At 40.4% G+C, this 15563-nt stretch overlaps 1 protein-coding gene across 5 annotated transcripts in view; it reads left to right on the forward strand.

Annotated features, from left to right (window-relative positions):
• Positions 1–15563, forward strand: part of EXOC6B (exocyst complex component 6B) — a 1013473-nt gene that overhangs the window by 498527 nt on the left and 499383 nt on the right. For all 5 annotated transcript variants that reach the window (XM_030190960.1, XM_030190961.1, XM_030190962.1 and 2 more), the window contains exon 11: positions 7563–7683. In XM_030190960.1, the coding sequence (XP_030046820.1) occupies positions 7563–7683 (121 nt within the window). The remainder of the gene's footprint in view (positions 1–7562; positions 7684–15563) is intronic.

Raw genomic sequence — 15563 nt, forward strand, 5'->3', positions numbered from 1 at the left:
TTTCTCTTTGCTTGTCTTGCTTTATTACCTTTGTACATCTGACTTGATAGTGCTTGTGCTCAACCCTGTTTTCCTCATTAGTATTTACTTTCCATTTTCTGAAAGATTCTCTTTTGAATTTCACCACCTCTTTCACCTCACTATTAAACCATGGCCATTGCTTGGCCTTCCTTCAAAGCATGGAGTATGTTTTATCTGAGCTTACAAAATGTTCTCTCTATTTAGTTATTGGGGGTCCTTTTACGTACCTGTGGCAAAAAGGGGCCTGCACTTGCATCAGCATGTGTTGTTGACGCTCACCAAGGCCTCTTTTTACCACAACAGGTAAAAGTCAGGTTTCCCTTTTCTTAAAGAAGTGGCCACGCAGCAAGTGAATGACTTGCCCTGCAAGACTTATATGCTTGTAACAGAAATAGACATTTTAACAAGGCAATAAATTTGCTTGATGAGTAACACAGGAAATAATTATTCTGTCTTAAAGTCCACCGCTAAACCGGAACAAGGCTAATATCAGGAATAATACATTTGAATAGTATTGATTTATGGAGTAGAAGTAGAACCACCCGGAGGCGGACAGGAGACAACAGCAGGTAACTTAGAATCCCAAAAGTTTTTTAATTGTCTAGGATCATAAAAATTATATTTAACAGAATTATACTTAATGACACATTTATATGGGTAGTTCAACCAAAAGAGGGCACCCAACTGTAATACACGCGTCCTCAGGATCAAACATTTCTGACAACGTTTCTGGGTTACCCTTGCAATGTCAGGAAAAGGCCAGACTTTACAACCTAAAAAAGTAGAATCACGATGGTGGAAGAAAAGCCCATGGTCTGGGTCTAATAAAAAAGCACACAAAGTTGCAGGTTTAACTTCAGTCATGTTCGCTTCAGTAACCCGAGTCAAATTTAACAAATCATGTGAGTTAGTAACTGCATCTGCTGGTTGATTTGTTTCTTTCTTTGAAAAAGGTGGAATAAAACATATCTTAGATATCGGTGGATAAGAATTTTCTGGAATTTTCAAATTTTCCACCAAATATTTCTTAAAGGTAATCCATGGAGCTTCAGCAGAAACTTTTGGAAAATAAATGTAAAGTCTTACATCTTGAGATATTATCCAAATTCTCTGTCTTGTAGTGTAGCTGAATATTATCTTTTATTAATAAATCATTCCGTTCATTAATCTTAGATTCCAAAGTCTTTTTTCAACAAAAATAGTTTTCTGTTCCAATATAGAGATCCGAGTATAATCCTCTGAAAATTGTTGAGAAACCATTAAGAGTTTTTTTTAAGATAGGCAGTTCCATCCTAGCCATTGCATCCCACAAAGTATTCAGTGTAATGTCAGCAGGCTTTTGTGGAGAAGAAGACTTGCTGAATGCCGCCCGTAGACGTGAATGCGCTCCCTCTGTAGTCACAGCTGCTTCCAAATTCCCTCTGAGTCTTTCACCTTCAGTTTTCCAGGCTGTCTCTATTTCATCAGCCCCTCCCGATGCTTCAGGTTGGCCAGATAGCCCTTGGCTACTGTTAAAGATTCTGGAAGCTGCCGCTGCTCAAAACCAGAGATGCCAGCATTGGAAGCGAACTACGCTCTTCCAAGCTAAAGGTGACATCGGCCTCAAACGGGGTGGAGGTGCAGTTCCCCTCTCAACACTCCCACTGCAGGTGAGGCAAACGCTCCAGAGAACATAGATGGAGTGGTGAATCGATCCATGGGGCCCAGAATGGGCGCTGCAGGTGTGGCAGGGAAAACTTGCTGTTTCCCCCTGTAAAACACAAAAGATTCAGAAGAACAAGGATATCTGGGTAGGAGCTCACGAGACGCAGTCCCTCTCAGGACGCCATCTTGTCCAACCTTTTTAAAATTAAGTGCTAGAGCAATAGTTTTTTTTTATTTTATTTTAAGTATCTTCCTTCCAGTGATAGTTGTGATTTCATTGTGATCAATATGATTTAGCAGCCCCATAACTATTATCCATTGCGCTGGGTTTTGTATAAAGACTAGATCTAAAGTAGTTTCCCCTCTGGTTGGTTCTAGGATCAACTGCTGTATCATTGATTTATAGCATCTAGATCAGGCTTGTGCAGCCTTTTTCTATCAGGGATGAAAGTTTATGTTTTTGTAACATTTGGAAGGCCAAAACATGCACCATCATATTTTGCCGTATGTAGTGGCAAAATATGACAGTGTGTTGTCCCCTCACCAGCCTTCAACCAGTCATTCTGGCTCTACCTCTTCCCCCCAGTCTTCACCCAGTCTCTTTCCCCTCAACTAGCTTCAGCTGCAGAAGAAACAGTGGAATTCCTGCTTTCCTGCTGCAACACGGCTCTTTGCAAACTTGAGCTGTGTGGTTCCACAAGTTCAGGTTGGTCTTTCAGTTTTAAGTCTCACAAGACTAGAAACCACATCAAGCTTACAAAGAGCCATGTCATAGTGGGGAAGCAAGAATCCTGCTGTAAGCACCACAAGAATTGGCAAGCTTCCGAAGGCCAGAAAAAGCAGTTGGTGGGCAGTTTTGGAGGACTCACAGTTTCCACCACAAGTATAACTGGTAGGGGGAGATATGGGACTGTGCACTGCACCCACCACTAGACTACTCCAGGGACCTGCATGCTGCTGTAATGAACCTGGCTATAACATCTGAGGCTTTCTTAGAAGTTGATGAGTACTATTTTTGTTCACATTTTTGGGGGGTGGGAAGGAGTCTGTTACCACTGGGGGAGTCCAGTGGTCATCTGGTCATTTGGGAGACCTTTTTGTGCCTTATTCGTTGTAAAAGGGTCTAGACCAAAAGGTTGAAATTTTTGCCATAGACGCTTTTGTTTTGTTGTAAAACGTCCCAAGTGTTAGGCACACCCTAAGCCCGCCCTTTCAAATGTCCCTGACACATTCCCTTGTGATGCGGAAGCACTGCAGACAAAATGCATAGATAAATGTCTGCAAAATATGTTTCGAAAATACCGATTTGGACGTTTTGAGAAGAAATCTGTCCAAATGGTGCTTTATGACACTTTTTGGACGTTGTTCTCTTTCGAAAATGTGCCCCACAGTCTCTCTCACCTTCCTGAGAGTTGTATTTATCCATAAGCTATGGAGCTAACTGAGGTGCTGAGCTAAGCAAGAGCTATTCTGTTATGGTGACATACAGTTATGCCTGATTAATCCTGCTGTTTGCGGAAAACATTTGTTAAGGAGAGGAAATCTGCCGCCATACTACTACTACTACTACTATTTAACATTTCTAAAGAGCTACTAGGGTTACGCAGCGCTGTACAGTTTAACATAGAAGGGCAGTCCCTGCTCAAAGAGCTTACAATCTAAAGGTGAGCTTGTAATCATTTGTACTTTAGAGCTACTCTGCGTATTGTTTGAATCAATATGTGATATACATGTTTTGAGTCCTAATGCAGGCATTATAGCTGAAGCATGGCCACTGCTGGGCCCTTATTTGTCCTTTTTGAGAGAAAATATTTGTCAAATGTTAGTTGTCTCTTTTGCTACTTTTTACTTTGCTACTGGATTTCCCCAAGCTTTTCTAGATAACAAAATTAGTTATGGTATTTTTTCCTTGTGAAAAATATTGTATCAATATTTGGTGAGTAAAAGTAAGAATTTTATTTCTTAAAACTAATGACCAGATCTACCAGCATGCGTTAATGTGTTAAAACTCCACTATGAATAATTTGTCTTGATTTAAATAATTTGTATTAAGTGGCTCACATGACGCCATGTCCAAGAAAAGAAGCTGAGGATTGCTTCTCCCTATAAAACTCTGATTTTGTGTGTATTGGGGGCCTCCCCTCACGTATTTGGACTTGCAAACATCTGGGGATATCACCCCATTCTTTTTACCCACCCGGGGCAGGGGTAAGGGAGAGTTGGTGGGAGGGGGCTGTTGGTTGGGGGACTTTGGGGGAGGGTTGAGTAGTGTGGAAGTCTGAGGGTTATAAGAGTTCAGACCTTCAACCTCCTTTTTTTGTAGACGTTGGGGTTACTTTCCTCTCACTGGTTAATGTAAGAGAGGGAATGAAATTGTTAAACGTTTGATGATGGAGTTCCCGTTCTGTAATCATTCTGTATATTTTGATTTTTGCATCATTGTATTTTCATATTGAGGGTGGAAAATTTGTTGAGATGCCATCAATAAGAATTGCTGAAACTAAGTAATGTGTGTTAATCTAACAGACAGGTGGCAAGCATAGCAAGGGAGCACCAAATGCTGCTGCAAGCACTGCTCTAGTATTTCTGTTGCACTGAACTGTGTGCATGCGTGGTTTCACTCTGGTTTTAAGCTGTGTGGTGCAGGAAGGAACTCCAGTGCAAGTCTCATAAGACTGGAGACTACAAGTCATGTACTGAAGCTTCTTCCTGCACTGCACAGCAATGAAGGTAGAGTGGTGGGGGGTGGAGGGAAGGTGGACACTCGTTCTATCCTGCTCATCCCCACTTAAATAGTGGTAATGCTGCTTAGGAGCAAATTAGTAGCTGTGTTGAACTGGTGATATAATCTAGTGGGAGCCCAGAAACCACTTTTCTTTGAAAAGCAGTGAAACATGGAGTGCTCCGATACACAGTGCTTTTTGAAAACTGAATTCAGGAAGAGGTCACTCAGCTACTATTGACGTATATGAAATTTGTCAGAGTAAGAACCTACTGCCTGCTTTAAGATAAATGGTGCAGGTCAGACAAGTGAAGCCCACAGCACTACATTCATTTTCACTTAGGAAACAGTCTCATCTAAACCTATCTTTCTCTGATTGATGAATTTTTTCAGTGAGGGAGAAAGGCGAAAGTCAGTGTTCTTATGTTACTGTCAGCCAAGGTTTCAAGAATTTTGGAGGTCACTGGTGTGGAGAATGCTCTTTCTCTTTAAAGGGGCCCTCCGGTGATACAATTTCCTTTTGTGAAATGGGCCTTCAAGATGTTTGTGTTTCTACTGCATGATTTTCTTGTGGTGTTTGCTTAATTTTCTTACTAGAAGAAACATATATTAGTAGTACAGTTGGATTTGGATTATAGATTTATTTGCCTTCAGATCCAAGTGCAAGATGAGTTACCTTCAGCTGTACAAGTTATTTCCTTGCTACATGGGCTTGCAATTTAAGTTATACCAGAGGCAATGGAGTGTGAGTGACTTTCCCAAGATGTAAGAGAAGTGGATTTTGAACACATGCTTCTCTTTTTTGTAAACTGCTTCTCTAAGTTGCAGAAAATGGAAAACAAATTAAAGGGTCTTCTTTAGTGATGTAATATTAGGAAGCAATAATTCTTATTCCTGCAGTTAGCTGTCTGATTCCATTACCTTAGTGAAGATGTATGCTGTGCTTTATTCTATATTCACCAAATTCCCAAACTTGGAAATCAACCCATGTCTTTCCCATGGGATCTATTTACTGAAGTTTAAGTGTTTAACACAGAGTTCAGAAAACAGTTAACAAACCATACTAATATCATGTATTAACTGCTGCATTAACAATCTAACACAAAAATTCATAATAAGGATGGGGAGTTCATCTTGCATTTAATGTGGGTGTCATTAATGCACGTTAACTACTAACATGGCAGCTAAGTGTGGAACAGTTAAATTACACATTCTGGAGGTGTAGTTAAATGCATTCAGTGTTAGTGGCTGTGCCATTAATATATGGTAGCTACCACTGTTGCATGTTAGTGCCGTGGCTGCCTTCTCTCAAGTGCTAGGAATTTCCACAACTATTACTGCAGATGTTTTGTATGTGAACTAACATTTGCATTTAATATGTATTAATTGCCAAAACGTAGGCCCCTATCAGGCTTATTTTCGAAAGAGAAGGGCGCCTATATTTCGACACAAGTCGGAAGATGGGCGTCCTTCTCCCAGGGTCGCCCAAATCGGCATAATCGAAAACTGATTTTGGGCATCCTCAACTGCTTTCCGTCGCAGGGATGACCAAAGTTCCCAGGGGCATGTTGGAAGCATAGTGAAGGCGGAACTGGGGCGTACTTAACACATGGGCGCCCTCAAGTGATAATGGAAAAAAGAAGGGCATCCCTGACGAGCACTTGGCCGACTTTACTTGGTCCATTTTTTTATTTGGACCAAGCCTCAAAAAGGTGCCCGAACTGACCAGATGACCACAGGAGAGAATTGGGAATGACCTCCCCTTACTCCCCCAGTGGTCACTAACCCCCTCCCACCCTAAAAAACAACTTTAAAAATATTTTTTGCCAGCTTCTATGCCAGCCTCAAATGTCATACTCAGGTCCATTGCAGCAGTATGCAGGTCCCTGGAGCAGTTTTAGTGGGTGCAGTGCACTTCAGGCAGGTGGACCCAGGCCTATCCCCCCCTACCTGCAACACTTGTGGTGGTAAATGTGAGCCCTTCAAAACCCACTACAAACCCACTGTACCCACATCTAGGTGCCCCCCTTCACTGTTAGAGGCTATGGTAGTGTTGTACAGTTGTGGGGAGTGGGTTTTGGGGGGCTCAGCACCCAAGGTAAGGGAGCTATGCACCTAGGAGCAATTTGTGACATCCATTGCAGTTCCACCTAGGGTGCCCAGTTGGTGTCCTGGCATGTGAGGGGGACCAGTGCACTACCGAATGCTGGCTCCTCCCACGACCAAATGGCTTGGATTTGGTCGTTTCTGAGATGGGCGTCCTCGGTTTCCATTATCTCTGAAAACCGGGGACGATCATCTGTCTCTTAGGACGACCATCTCTAAGGTCGACCTAAATGTTAAGATTTGGGCATCCCCGACCGTATTATCGAAACGAAAGATGGACATCCATCTTGTTTCGATAACATGGGTTTCCCCGCCCCTTCCCAAGGATGTCCTGCAAGGACACCCTCAGGAAAACATGGGTGCCCCGTTCGATTATGCCCCCCCCCCTCCACATGTGCCATTCCCTAAGCATTTGTCAGCCTTAACTATGTACAGTAAAAGAATCCTTTTATATGTTTGGGGATTTCATAATTGATTAAGCCTCCTTTTTGTTCATTATCCTTTTTTTAAATTTTCATTTATAGTGCAACACTGAAGTCCCAAAGAATTAATCTTTTGTGCAGGATTTTCAATAAAAATTTGTGAAGTGGTGCAGATTCCTTTTCAGAAACATTATATATCTCTCAAACATAGAGCAGTCATGGGCAGTATTAAATCACACTTACCTTAAGTGGCAGGATCCCAACATGCACCCCATTTCACTGTAGCTTCTTAAGGGGATCATGTCAATTGTCACTTGCAAGCACTCACTCCAGATATGCTGCTCTACTGCATAAAACTCCAGCTTTATTTAGGTGCATCTCATTAAATTAACATGTTTATACAATTATACAGTTTCAAATGGTTGTTGAGGGAAAGATCTTGGTGTTCTTGAAATCTGATGCCCATCAAAGGTCTGAATTGTGTTCCTTGAGTTTTGCTGCTGTGAATAAGCAAATTCAGTGTTGCAGTTTTTTTCTCGTCAAGTTTTGCAGGCTCTGTATGGTCCTGCAGCATGTAGAAGATTGTAAGCTAACGTGGACAATGTACAGGCTCTGAAATTAAACCACTTTTAATTTTGTCATTTTAGATTTTTTGTAGTGGAGGATCACATCCTGCATACAACACAAGGCTTAGTAAACCAAGCATATATTGATGAATTATGGGAAATGGCTTTGTCAAAAACCATTGCAGCTTTGAGGACACATTCAGTAAGTATTACTGTTAAACTACTATGTGATGGATCAGAGGCTAAAACAGTAAAATGTGTACCTGTATATATATTTTTTAATGATCTAAGTCGTAACACACAGATCCTTCAGATACCCCATTTTCTTTTCTATTCTTGTCTTTATTTCTGAAAAGGAATACTTTTTCAAAACCTTCTCGCATGTCAATCATATCTACCATTGTTGAAAAGCAAAATGGGTACTATGTGAATAAGGTTGCTGTCCTAGCTTTTCCTACCAAGATCTCATAAAAACCATGACAAACATATCGCAGTATTTAATTAAGGATGCCTATGATTCTCCCCCCCACCTAATTTGGCACGCCAATGTGCAACAAGTAGAACATGGTGGACTTGATTTTTTAAATTATTTTCAGTACACTCCTTGCATGGGAGCCTAGTCTTTTCAAACACCTTTAACTTCAAAGCTCCTTTCTGTATAAGAAAGTGAAGGAGAACGGCTATGTCTATTAAGACTCTTTGTACTACGTTTTTTGTACTGTTGGGATATGCTCAGCATCTTCCCATAATCTTAACACAGAGTCAGTGCATTTACTGTGCACTAGCTGCATTGTAAATAACATGGATGCACTTAATGCCATCAATTAAGATGCCGAGTACTGTTTCGTGGTCCCTACCCGTTCTGCCTTTTTCAGTTAATGCAAGAATTAGCACTTGCTGAGTGTTAATCTAATGTGTTGACTGTTAGTACTCACTAATATCCATGGTAAAAGAGAGTCCCTATTCATAGCTGTTACAGTCTCTAACTTCATTGAGAAGGGAGTAAACAGTTTGATTAGAAAAGTCTCTATTAGTCTTAAACAGCTATGGTCAGTGCAGTCTTATTTTTGCGAAGATCAGTTGCAGTTTCATAGCCACGGGAGGGCTTGTGGGCCTGGGCCCCGCTGCCCCAAATTGGGTTGGAGTCCCCCCAAAATTGAGGCACTTTCTAATGCTTTCACTAGTGTGGGTCCCAAAGCCCTGCCAGTAGTCCTCCACCCAGTGTAGCAGTTGGCAGTGCTTTTCCTGGGCCACTGCCACTGCACCGCCCCCCTCCCACCCGGCACATGCTTGCTTTATGTGAAACTGAGCATGTGCAAGGGAGGCCTGCCCCCCCCCCCTTATGTGCAAAAACTGAGCATGCACAGGGAGTTGTTCTCTCCCATGTATGTTCAGTGTTGTGAAAATCAAGCGGGAGCGGGGGGGCCTTGTGTGTTGGCAGCAGCCCAGGAAAAGCGCCACCAATTGCCAGCTTTCAGGTGGAAGAGGGCTTCCGCTGGTGGGGCTTGATGACCCCTGCCAGCTCAGAGGCAAAGAGCACGGGTGGGGGGGGGGGATGGAGGACACAATTTTGTGCACCTCTCACTTTGGGCTGAGGCTCCTGTTCCCCTCCCCCCCCCAAAAAAAAAATCAACAGTCTGCAAAAAACAAAATATCAACAGTCTAGCTATATGCCTGCGCTGTTGGTTAAGATGTTAATTCTGTCTCAGATTATTGTAATTCACTTTATTATGTGATTTCTCTTAAATTCCAGAAAACACTTCAGCTATTGCAAAATATGGCAGTGACATAAATTTTTAGACAGAAGAAATATGATAGTCATGCCATTGCTGATGCGACTTCATTGGCTCCCAATCCATGCCCATAGTTTGTTTAAATACTTTCTGATTTTTAAAATATTACAAATTCAAACATCAGTTTATTTGATTAGTTTTGATAATGTGCCTATTTACAATCGAACTTGTTGATCATCTGAGCATTACTTATTAAATTTTCATCAGTTAAGGGCGTATACTCCAAGTGAGTCTTGAATATTTTATTCTTTTCAGGTGGTGAAAATTTGGAACAGTTTTCTTCTGTATATCAAATGTCAGTCTTCCTATTATGTGTTTCCTAAGCCCTTAAAAACTTTATTTCAAATATATTTAATTCAGGTTGACAGTTATTTCTTTACTTACTGAATGTTATTTTGTTGCTGTGTTACTCCCTGGTATTTTAGATGCTTAATTTTATTCTACACTACTTAGGACTCAGGGTATGAGTGGGTTAAAAATGCTTGGGATTGTGATACTTTATCATCATGGAGATGGCTGAAAGGCTTTGGTTATACATAGAATCAGAGGTAGAGTTGTCAAACAACTGAGTGATACTGGACCTGTTATTAAGGACAAATAAATCTGAAAATAGTGATCTTACACAACCAAAACGTTTCACTTTTCACCATAAAATACGAGGTTATAGAAAATAATCTCATCTATACTACAAGGGGGCTGTTCCAAAGTATCTTGCCATGTTAATCTTGCTTCCTAAAGAATATGAAATGCAGAAACTTTTAAGGAAGTACCGAAAAAATAGAACTTTATGTTCCCTTTCTTAAAAATTGAGGCTACCTATAAGTGCAGGGGATGCCTCCTCTTCCCTAGAATATATACAGACAGGCCGTGTTTCGCCCACCAAGGGCTGCATCAGGGGCTAATTTGAAACCTTCTGAAAGAAGCAACTCTAAAAACGGAAAACTTTTGGTGTATAATAGATTGGAAAAAACCAGCTCATACAGCAGATGCCTAAAATGATGTGACTCAACACAACGCAAGCAGATGCACTTGTTTTTTTTTCCAGGTTTGACAGCAGTTGTGTTAAGAGTCACATCATTTTAGGCATCTGCTGTATGAGCTGGTTTTTTCCAATCTATTATACACCACAAGTCTTCCGTTTTTAGAGTTGCTCCTTTCAGAAGGTTTCAAATTAGCCCCTGATGCAGCCCTTGGTGGGCGAAACACGGCCTGTGTCGGGCAATTTGTTTACATACGGTATCTTCAATAAAATCTTTCTGATGTTATATTGATCTGCTGGCTTCTTTTTCCATATTGGATTTTGCAGATCGTTTGCCTTGTTGTTTTTTGGGATCTAGAATATATACAGCCTTGTTAAGGGAGCAGTCTCGCTGAATAATTGCTTCGACAGACACATGAAAATGGTTTGAAATTGAATAATATTCTTAGTTGAGCCATATTAGAGGTTTCAGTATCATCAGCCCATATGTCCAGAGCTATGATGGAAAGCTGGAGATCTCATCTGTCTCTCATAACACTTGAAGGCAGGCTCCTAGTGTACAGAGTTTATGGCCCTTTAGTGCTCTCAGCTAAAGTGAGTACCTGTGGGGTCTCTGGCCATCACAATGGTCAGTTGACCTTTTCTCTAAAGTGATCTTGATGGAGTTATTGTTTTTAAAGGTAAGCATCTCTATGGCTCATGTCTGTATAAGATCATAAAAGATCTGGAAGAAACTAAGAGACATTTTCAAAGGTCTTTTTCTTTTTAAAAACTTACAGAGAGACTACAGAAAATGGTTTACATTCAGACCCTAATACATCTCAGCCTTGTAGGTTCCTGCAGAAGCTGTAAATTCCTTTTAATCAGTGCTCCTGACACTCCTGCCTTGAGGCAAAAGTGGAGTCTTGAAAGATACTTTAGTAGTACTGGGCAGTCTGGAATGTATCAATAAGAGGCAAGTGTGTTTTAAATGTGATAAAAGTTTATAGAATAGAATTTCAGTCCCTGTCCAGATCAAGATTTTTTATTCCAGATGCCCAAGAGATGAGGAAAAGAGAGAGACCCTGGGGGGTCATCATAAGGTATCTATTAGACATTGGATGGGTGATCCCTTTATCATGAGCAGATAGGTTTTCAGGTGTCTATTCAAATTATTTTTTGCTGCTGAGAAAAATTGGGAGTTTTGTCCCATGTTCAGCCTCAAGAGACTGAATAAATTAAATTTATGGCTCAGAGCACTTTTCATATGAACTGTGTCTTACATTGTTCAGGTAATCAGACTAAAGACTTTTTGTTGAAATTGGAAGCATACAATGCCTCAGTATAATCTGATGCTACAGAAGTCCCACCCTATATGATCTAACTCTCCCACCCAGATCCTTTCTCTCCCCTCCCAACCCAAGAATTAAGCACAAACAATCAATTTGGTAGATTATCTTTGGATGGTTTATTGTCACCACATAAATGCACAGGGAAATTTAACAAAATCATTGAACTAAAGAGCAGATTAATCATAACCACTGTAGTTCTGTTATGTTGGAATGGCCCACACTGTGCTGGGGCACACTTCTCACTTGCCTAGTACTATGGTTTATCTGTCATGATGGGAACATCCTGCTCAAATTAATAAGCTGTAAATGCACTCCTTTTACTGTTGTCAGTGTAATGGGACAACTTGTCATGCAAGATGAGCCCTTGACGATATCCTGCATTCCAATCATTGATTGTCACGAGGATTAACTTATTTGTGAAAGCAAAGTGGCTTATGTGTCCTGTCCCTCCCTCTGAAGCCAATTCCTTGGGCATGGATAGGGCAGAAAAAAGTCCCTGTGCCAGATTGGGAACTGGCCTTCACTCAGCAACAGCTGTCACCAGCCCTCTCCCACACCCTTCTCTCTGCAAGATAAAGGTGTTAGGGTGACAGGCTGGTGCCAGTTTGGGCCTTGTAGACACCTGTTGGCGGGTGCTACAGTGCTGCCCAGGTTGTGACTTTTCCTTCTCATAGGATAATTGGATGGCTTCTTTTCGTTGCTTGTTGTCACCAGAAGTATTTGTGGTTTGCAGTGAACAGTCAACTTTTATATAATCAAGCCATCACATTCAGTCTGGCATAGACTCCCATTAGTGTTCACAAAGGTGCTAGTTATCCTAGTAGTGACAGTTTTGGAACAAAGTATCTTTGTGTATCCACATTTGCATGATATACCAAGAATCCCATATTTATTTTATTTTATTTGTTGTATGCCACCTGCAATCCCCAAAACTACTGATGTTTACATTTTTATCTATTTTATTTGTTGCATTTGTATCCCACATTTCCCCACCTATTTGCAGGCTCAATGTGGATTACATGGTACCGTGAGGCGATCAACTTTCTGGTATGACAAATACAGAGTGATATTATGGTATAATAAAGTGCATGTGTGACAGACACATAAGGGAATAGAAAGGAGGAAGTGCTAAGTTATGTCCAGTTCGAGTATTAGTATCGTTGTGTTGCAGGATTCAGGTATTTAAGTTGGATCATTAGGGTATGCCTTTTTGAACAAGATAGTCTTTAGTGATTTCCGGAAGTTTGGTAGGTCATATGTTGTTTTCTCGATGATTGGTAGTGCGTTCCAAAGTTGCGTGCTTATATAGGAGAAGCTGGATGCATAGGTTGATTTGTATTTGAGTCCTTTGCAGCTTGGGTGGTGAAGGTTTAGGTATGAGCATGTTGATCTTGTTGTGTTTCTGGTTGGTAGGTCTGTGAGGTTAAACATGTATCCTGGGGCTTCGCCGTAGATGATTTTATGAACCAGAGTGCAGATTTTGAATGCAATACATTCTTTGATTGGGAGCCAATGCAGTTTTTCTCGTAGGGGTCTGGCGCTTTCGAATTTTGTTGTACCAAATATGAGCCTGGCTGCGGTGTTTTGAGCAGTTTGGAGTTTCTTTATGATTATTTCTTTGCATCCCGCATAGATTCCATTACAGTAGTCTAGGTGGCTCAGTACCATTGATTGTACCAAGTTACAAAATATTTCCCTTGGGAAGAAAGGTTTTACTCGTTTGAGTTTCCACATTGAGTGGAACATTTTTTTTGTTACCGATTTCCCTTGGCTTTCTTGCGTGAGGATTCGGTCTTTTGTGACTCCGAGAATTTCAGGCTGTCTGAGACAGGAAGGGTGTAGTCTGGGGTGCTTATGTTAGTGGGTTTATACGTGCTGTATTGGGATGAGAGGATGAGACAGTGTGTTTTTTCTGCGTTGAGTTTTAGTTGAAATTTGGCCATGAGTTCATGATGTTAAAGCTGAGTTTGATTTCATTGTTGATTTCTGTTAGATCATGTTTGTAGGGGATGTATATCGTGACATCGTCCGCGTAAATGTACGGGTTCAGGCCTTGGGTGGATAAGGACTTAGCTAGCGGGGTCATCATTAGGTTGAAAAGGATCGGTGATAGTGGTGATCCTTGGGGTACTCCACAGTCTGGTTTCCATGGTGGTGATATGTTCGAATTTGACTTCACTTGATATGTTCTAGTCGTTAGAAAACCGTTAATCCAACTAAGTACATTTCCACCGATTCCGAAGTATTCTAGAATGTTTAGTAGTATTTTGTGGTTAACCATGTCGAATGCACTGAACATGTCGAATTGTAGGAGAAGTATGCTTTTGCCGGTTGCAATTTCTTGTTTAAATTTGGTTAGGAGAGTACTGATGCAGTTTACGTTCAGATACAGTAGGTATTTTTTTTGTGTGTCCGTGGAGGATTCATAATGTGAGTTTGACCTTTAGGTAGTAAATGATTTTCCCAAGATCACAAGGAGCTGCAGTGGGATTGAATTAGTTCTTAGCCAGATGCTCTAACCATTAGGCTACTCCTCTACTTGGCAGTGGATCATCAGTTATGAGAAGTTATTTCCATGGCCATCTCTCATCTGGAAGCAAGATTTATCACTGAAAACGGTGATAATGTTGCTAGTAGTAACCAATATGATGGAAGTGGACAGAAAAATAAGATCTCAAAGAGCTTTCTGAAAGCACTTCATGGCAGTGACAATAGAAATGATGCCATTGAGGAAAAATACAGCGGTTGTTAGCTCTCCCAATAAATTTTACAGTACTTGCAACGGGAGACCATATCTTTTGTGAGAAAAATTACAAAATTATTTTCATAGAATTGAGGCTAGTTTCTCTTAATAGTTTCATAATGCATTTGTTTTCAATGTATGTGTTCCTACAATTAATAGCGACAAGGGTTGGAATGAGTGGTATATTCCAACCCAAGTTAATAATATTTATCAAGTAAGGTATAACTACTATGAAATTTCATTTACTTGATTGTTCTGATCATATGCAACATTCTATTTCCAGGATATCTGGACTAGGGAAATATAAATGTCATAAAAAGCATTATTTTAATAGAAGGAAGATTTATCAATTGCGGAATTTAGTCAAGGTCCAGTATGTCTCATTGACTACTGAACCTCATACTCCTATTCCATGTTGTTATGTTAACTGTAAATCATGATTAGGGAATTCCTGTACAACCAGGATTTCTGTTCTTTTAACAGAAACCTGGTTGATATCTGCTAGTGACCCCCATTTTGAGAGAACTGTGCCCTGTTAGATATAAAATATTACATCTACCAAGATTACATAAACATGAAGAAAGAATAGCAGTATCTTATGCATGTTTTTTCACGATCAGGTTGTTAGAATCTACTTCCTCCTCATTACTTGAAATATTAGCCTGTGAAATTAAGAACACTTCTTTTAAGGACTCTCTATGTTTTATTTTAACTTATTGTCCCCCTGATAAGTGGGAAGAGACCAAAGTGGCTTTTTACAATTTTGTTGCTAACAGTTCTTTGTATTACATTCACAAGATGTCAATCTACACTTAGACAATCATTCCAATTCAAGAGTTGCAGATTTGTATCAGTATTTACAATCACTAGGATTGATTATGGCCTGATAATTCCTCCTCTCATGAGAAAGGCCATTAACTAGACATGATTGACTTTTCAAACTGCCCAACCCAACATTTAATAGTTCAGTCCGGTTGTTGGCAGTGTGTTCCTTGGACAGATCACTACCTATTTAATTTTGTGATTAAGCGGCAGGAAAATAATAATACCAAACAGGCTAGACCAAAGCAATTAATCCAGACTGGAGGTAATATTGTTCCTGGCAAATTTTGGAACAAAGTAAATGAGGCATTACCAACAGACTCTCTAAATGGTATAATCAAGAATTATTTTTACTTAAAAAAATATACAAAATTGGAGAGATATTATAGAGGAAATCTAGCATGGGAGAACTTA

The sequence above is a fragment of the Microcaecilia unicolor genome, chromosome 2 (assembly GCF_901765095.1).
Source record: "Microcaecilia unicolor chromosome 2, aMicUni1.1, whole genome shotgun sequence".
In the NCBI taxonomy this organism is placed as follows: Eukaryota; Metazoa; Chordata; class Amphibia; order Gymnophiona; family Siphonopidae; genus Microcaecilia; species Microcaecilia unicolor.